Consider the following 7,149-nt stretch of genomic DNA (forward strand, 5'->3'; position numbering starts at 1 on the left):
TCCATGTTTCACATTGATTTTTGCCTACTTTAAGTGATTCTTGACAGGACTTTTCATGTGATTTTATCAATTTCTCTTTCAAAGAATCAAGATCAGCAGCCGCTTCTCTAAAATTCATTTTTGGGTCCTGAAGACGTTTCTGCACTCGATTGATAGATGATAAAAGATTTCTCCAAAAATGCAAAAGTACAAGAAAATCAAATGTAAGCATGCGTTGCAGAATATTATGAGCACCACATTTTGTTTCAGCCGTGTTGCCATTCTCACTTAATTGCTCTAACAGTCCTAGCAATTCATTTAGTTTTTCATGTACAGCTTTTATTGCCTTTTCTCTTGCACTCCACCGTGTTTCTGATTCACGCTTGACAGAGATCTTAAGCTACTGCAGCAGTTCGTCCCATCGAGTTGTTGAATGAGCAAAGAAATTATAAATGGCTTCAATTATACCAAAAAAGGCAATAACTGTTGTTTCCTGACTTGCAGCATGAAGACATGCTAAGTTCAAACTATGGTTGTCACAGTTTATAGACACTGCTTTTGGATTTTTGTTTAGAATTATTTGTTGAACGCCTGACAGGTGACCTGACATGACAGCATCATTATCATAACATTGTGAACGGTAATCACTCAATAAAAATCCATCCGCTTCTAATTTTGTGCTTATTGTTTTCTCAATATTAGCAACGTCTTTTTCCTTTATCTGTATAAAGTCAATAAATGACTGTTTGACTTCTACTTTTCTTGTCTTAAAGTCAATGTCAACAAACCGAATCACTTGGGCCAATTGCTCACGGTGGGCTAACTCAAGTGTGGAATCAAACAGAATACCATAGTATTTGTTTCTACTAATTGCCGACAAACAATAATTTCGCACATGTAAAGCCATGAGATTTATAAACTCATTTTGTATTTCAGGAGAAAGATCAGATGTGGACGTTTGCTTGTTTTTAACACGCTCTAAACGCTGTCTCATTACTGGATCATACTTTACTAATACTGCAAAAGTGACAAGAAATTTCCAGGGTTTTCGTTTGAGGTTATGTCTTAGTATGACCATTAATTATTAATTAATAGGCATTATAGGCCAGAGGAAATTTTGCGTCCCTTCACACCTGCGCCCGGGGGCGGCTGCCCCCCTTTTGCTACGCCACTGTACACCCGTCCTTTAAAAATGAGGATAAGCATGACAGTTATTATTAATACATAAAGTTAAAGTTCACTAAGTGTGAAAAGACTGCTTGTAGGGGAGTCGACTAACATAAAGTAAAGTCGAATAAGATATAAAAGTATACTATAGAACGAGTAGTTATATAAGTTGAAATTGAAAAAAAGCCAAAAAAAGCCAAAAAATAAGGGTATTAAACTATACGTGAAATTTAACTTAAATTTATATGAACTGTGGAAGAATGTTATACTAAAATATAGGAATGGTTACATAATTTGAACCTGAATAAGTTAGGACAGAATGTTATTCTAAACTGCAGGAGTAAAATAATTCAAAGTTAAATAAGTTGAGGAAAAATGATAATAAAGCAGATTTGTTTGTTTGATTCGTTTAGAGCAAACCCACATTGGGCTCTCTACTGTGTACACAGCGGGTAATCGAAACCTGGAGTTTAGCGTTGTAAGTCCGTAGACTTACCTCTGTCTCATCAGAGGGCACTAACAGAATAGATCAAATAATTTAATAGATAAAAGAAATAGATACACATTAAAATAACTTATTTCTTTTTCTCAAAAGTGTATGGATTGTTTTTGAGTTTAAAAAAATCACGTCGAAATGTTGAACTTAAAACTTTTTTTTTGTAATTAAGCACAAAGCTACACAATGGGCTATCTGTGCTCTGCTTACCATGAGTATCGAAATCCGGATTCTAGCATTGTAAATCCGCAGACATACCTCTGTGCCATTGGGAGCGAATTAAAACATCAGTTGTATTAAGCGTATAAAATATCTCTTTCCATATTAACATTAAGACATATTGTTTCATGCATAATTCTTGTAAAAACCTATAGCCCCCAGAGGCACAGCGGTATTTTTGCGGACTTACAGCGCTAGAATCCGGGTTTCGATACCCGTGGTGAGCAGAGCACAGACAGCCCATTGTGTAGCTTTGTGCTTAATTATAAACAAACAAAGAAACAAAATCCTATAAAACGAAAGCCAATGCTGTTACTTTTTTGATTTAAAACAAATAGAAATGATGATATAAAAATAGAGTCTCACGGTGGGTCAGCGGTAAGTTTATACACTTAAAACCATAACATTCGGAGATCGATTCCATGCGGTGGACAGAGTACATATAGCCCATTGCAAACCTTTTCAACAAAGCCTGTAGAGGACGCAAGAATGTGTCGAAACTAGTTTCTCTGATATCAAACTTCTGACAATTTGTTCCGTTTACTGTGGTTTTTCAGTAATACATGCGTTTATGTTAGATAACGTCAAATTTTACCTTCGAAAACTCAGAAGATCCTTCTCAGATCCAGAATGATTAACGATCTGGATCATTTTATGTAGTGTGATGAGCAGTCTCAACCTTAATGTGCCCATAAAATATGGTACACATCCGATCACAGAGTTATTAACCCAAAACCGCGAAAATGCCCTATTTCGCCATTATAAGAAATACTTCAAAGTGATCCAGAATCCGGATCGGGATATGTATCCAGACTAAATTTGGGGAAGACTGTCCCATTCTGACTTCCCATCTTGTGTAACATTTTCATGTACGTTGGTCTATTAGTTTCTGAGATATGCTCGCGGAAACATAGACAGACAGACAGACCTGATTACAAATGTTTTTTTAGCAGCTACATCCGATGACAGAATAACTAGAGAGAGAGTCTTGTAGTCGATTGTGACGAATAAAGGTATCACATGATCGTAAAACACGAGATAAAAGAAATTAAAACTGAGAAATGTTATAAAAAATAAACGTATGGTGAAAATGAAAGACACGATAAACGACAGAGGCTCAAGATATATGTAGTAGTAGGACCTGTTTCTTAACGGTGTGTTATCTAAAGTTTCATTTATATTTTAATTATTCCAGTTCTCTTACAAATATGTGGTAAGTTCAACTCGTGGAAAACATGAGATAGCTGACTATGGCTGTTTACATACACGGAAATGACATTGATATTATAGATATGAGCAATTTGTGTGTTCTTCACTTGCATAAATTACGATTTTTAGCAAGTTATAATGGCTTCTCGAAAGCATAGCCGTTTTAAAAATATAATTACACATCTTTAACAGTTCAACAGTTTCCAAATAAAGTTTTCCTTTTAAATAAGCTGTATATGCAAAACTATAAGGTGGATCCATTCAAGAACCTCGTAATTAATCTCATTGTTGTCTGTTAGTTATAAAGTTTGGAAACTTGAAAATGAGTCATGAGTTAGAATAGATTTGATTTCATCAGAAGTGTTCTAAGTACTGTAGAAAGTTTAATTTGTATGTATGACTTCCTTGTTGATTTATTCGACTTGCGTTTTTTTTTTTTTAATATGAGTGTTTATGAAACTTTATGAGTCTCTTTGGAGTGTGGTTGTAAACGCAATGCAGATTTTGGCAGCAGTGAAGCCAAATACCATTTTACTGATGTAGTGGTTTATAAATATAAACAAGCGCCGTATACTTTACAATTAGTGAAATCTTGAATTATCTAGAAAGAATTGAAAAGGAAAGTTAAAGCACGTGTCATAAATTTTTTATTAGGTAAAACATCTTCACAATTTCAAAAATTTGTTGCGATTTTAATGGGTTTTGAGGATTCCGAATTAGTTGAAGAAAAGTTAATTTTATTTAAAGAAGCGATTCTAAAAAATGTATAAAAAATATAAACAATCCATTTACATCGCAGGGTAAGTCACCAGAAACCGATATATTTAGAAATGTGTTAAAGTAAGCTTCTGTGGACAACACAAATATATTTAAGGATACATTTATAGATAAAAACCACTATAAAATATATGAAGAGTTTGACTTTGATATTCATTTGGATACAAATGTATTAGTCTTTAGACTCTTTTGAGAATTTCAAGTTGATTATAAGTATTAAACAGGATAAAATATAATGTGGTTTTCTCAGTTCTGACTCTCAATTCCGATATCATAAGCGAAAAGAGAAGAGTCGAAAATAGCTGAATTTCGTTTCCCTGGATAAGTGGAGGAGATAAGAGGCTGTTGTGTTGAAAGATGCTGGGACACGTAAGAATTGTTAGTGGTTGCAGCCTGTTGTTGTTGTGGTGTGGGCTGTGGAGCATGGTTAGTAGTAGTTCCTACTGGTACGTGGTGTGGACCAACATCACCCTCGGCAACAAACCCCCCTTTACCGGCAATATACTTCACAATTCTCTGACGACCTTCACTGTCTATATAGCCGTAAGAACCCTTTACTGTCCCATCGGGAAGACGGGTTTCGCTGCGGAAACTTTGTCCGAGGGGTCCTTTGCCCGTGTCGTAGGTAAAATCGTAGTCTCCCTGGAGGCTGGCGCCAATATTCACTCGATGGACAGGTGCGGGAGGGTGGTAGTTTGTTGTCGTGGCAGGCTTCGACGACTGTTGTTGCCGATAGTCTTGTTGTTCTAGGTTTTGAGTCTGAAAAGCAGGATAAGCAACTGGGCTGTACTGTTGCTGGGTCTGTGGTTGGAAGTTTCCACGTAATGCTTGTTGTTCTTGTTGAAGATGGCGCTGTATCTCCCGCTCGTGTTCTTGAAGCTGAAGTTGGTGAATTTTCAGCTGTTGCTGGAGATCATTAGATCCATCATTGAACTGTTGAGTTCCAGCGGCAACAGGTTGTAGTTGTTGTTGTAGTGCCCCTTGAAAAGCCTCCGACTTGTACTGCTGCTGTGCAGGAAAGCCATAAGGAAACCTCTGGGCTATGGTCAACACACAAGTACAGGCTAAAAGTGTCTGTTTACAAAGAACAAATAAAACATTAGTTTGGAAAACATGAAATAATGCTAGAATTATAAAACTTTGTTTACGCCACAGAAACATTTCTTGTGAAACTAATAATTCTAAAGTTAAAAACTCATGGTTTTCATTTGCTAAGTCAAGAGTACGATAGAATGTTTAGATAAAAACTTAAACCGAAAGTTATTGATGGGGTCCAGAGGAACTCCTTTGGATTTCTAATCTCATTTTTCTAAACTATCTATGCATTAAATCGCTGGGTCCGTAATTTAATTTTTTTACGGGATTTCTAATAACAAAAAAAAATGTCAATTTTGCAAATAACTCCCCCAATTACAGCTGTGAAAATATGTATTTTAACCCAATTGTTTGGGTTGGTCTTTAAGCTAAGTTTCATAACAGACAAAAAAAAATCTTATCATGGTGCATTAGGTGAAACCCACGGTAAGTGAACGGTACATAAACAAGTCTAATTTGAGGGTTAATTTACAATATCCACCCATTTGTAATAATGCTGTTATTAATTTATGTCCTTCATATTCTTGTTTTACATACATAGCTCTTTTTCTGCCAATATAATATTTCATTAATACACTAATAGAAATTTTGAAAAAAGATCACTAAAAGAAACAAGACTTTTAGAAGTTCCTAGTGTTCTTCGGATATGGTAATAATAGGCAGTTAACTTACCAACTGAAACATATTGATAAAAGTATTGGTCACAGTAGATGAAGGAATTTCTTCTCTGCTGTTGGTAAAACCGTGACTATCTAAATGTTCTTCTTCTTTTATAGAGCTTCGCCATGCAAATCAGGCATTCTTTTCATGTGAAGAACCATTGGTTAATTGTGATTTCTTTTACGTCACGGTCATGATTTAACCCACTTTTTTTTATTGACAGCAGTTTTCAACAATAAATTCAAATTTTAGTACGCCCAAGGTCATCCTCCCCGTTTCATGCTGAGAGCTATACAAATAACAGGGTAAAGGTAAGACGGTTCCTCAGGTGAGGAAAATGTACTTACTAACACACAAGTCTGATACAAAGACGACCCTTGCATTATTACCTTGAAAATTAGCATCGTCACACAGGAATTAGAAATTGTCATGGTGTTTGGTAGGTTTTTACACTTGCAGAAGGACAGAAACAGTACCACACATGTTTGGTTGAAATTAAATGTGAAATGAGTGGATATGGCGTAAATGTTTGTTTGTAATTAAGCACAAAGCTACACAATGGGCTATCTGTGCTCTGCCCACCACGGGTATCAAAACCCGGATTCTAGCGTTGTAAGTCCGCAGACATACCGCTGTGCCACTGGGGGGTGAATATGGCGTAAAAGGAGTATTTCAGAAAGGGAGGATAATTTCAACTGAATTCTAATGTTGAAGGTTTAAATATCATATACATATATTTATATATGTAATATTTGTTTGTTTGTTTTTGCTGCTATATTAAGATCTTAATAAATATTAAAGATACAAATTCTAACGTTGTCTTCTTTTAAAAAGTTTTCCCATGAAAATAAAAATAAGATTTCCAAAGCACATTCATTTATATAAATGCATTAATCTCAGATTTGGCTTCACATGAAAAAAATACTGGCCTGCTTCTCGCTTATTATACTAGAAAAAACGTTTACAATGTACGGATCACTCAAACGATTTCAGATTCTTTCACACAAAGACGATTCAGTTTTTACAATTACTTGTTACGGTTGTTTAAAATGTGTGTAAACTTGATACCTATTTATCATTAGCTTTCTTATTTGTAATATCAGATTATCTTTCTTTTAGGAGATAGCAAATTATATTTCTGTACAGAATAATATCATATCAGTTTAATTACTTTACGTGATTTTCAGCGTTTATACAAGAGGGCTTATATCTTACCAGTATATCTATCTGTAATTCAGAAAACTCCTGGAAAATTGCAAAAACAGAAATGTCTTGATATAGCATGTATATAAGCAGTAGGATTAACCGTATCCAATATAACTTCGACGATGGTTATTGATTTTTAAAAATATATCCACCTTTAAATTGTTCTTATTTTCTTTTTTGCTCCTTCAGTATCTGAATTCAATTTATTTAACCGAAAGTAGCCATTTTTACTAAGTGTTCAGGTACGTTATTTTCTTCCAGCGATATCCTTTGAAATTGATAATATCGTATTTCTAAGATACAAATATAAGTTATCACTATGTGAGCTTCTTACATATGCG

The 7,149-nt window shown here is 34.9% G+C and overlaps 1 protein-coding gene across 1 annotated transcript; it reads right to left on the minus strand.

Annotated features, from left to right (window-relative positions):
* Positions 1–3,999: 3,999 nt before the first annotated feature.
* Positions 4,000–5,626, minus strand: LOC111087307. The gene is made up of 2 exons (XM_022393513.1): positions 5,615–5,626; positions 4,000–4,921 (listed from the first exon to the last, which is right to left on the minus strand). Exons 1-2 carry the CDS (start codon positions 5,624–5,626, stop codon positions 4,094–4,096), a joined length of 840 nt encoding a protein of 279 aa, XP_022249221.1. The 3' UTR covers positions 4,000–4,093.
* Positions 5,627–7,149: the final 1,523 nt, after the last annotated feature.

The sequence above is a fragment of the Limulus polyphemus genome, unplaced genomic scaffold, assembly GCF_000517525.1.
Source record: "Limulus polyphemus unplaced genomic scaffold, Limulus_polyphemus-2.1.2 Scaffold1992, whole genome shotgun sequence".
In the NCBI taxonomy this organism is placed as follows: domain Eukaryota; kingdom Metazoa; phylum Arthropoda; class Merostomata; order Xiphosura; family Limulidae; genus Limulus; species Limulus polyphemus.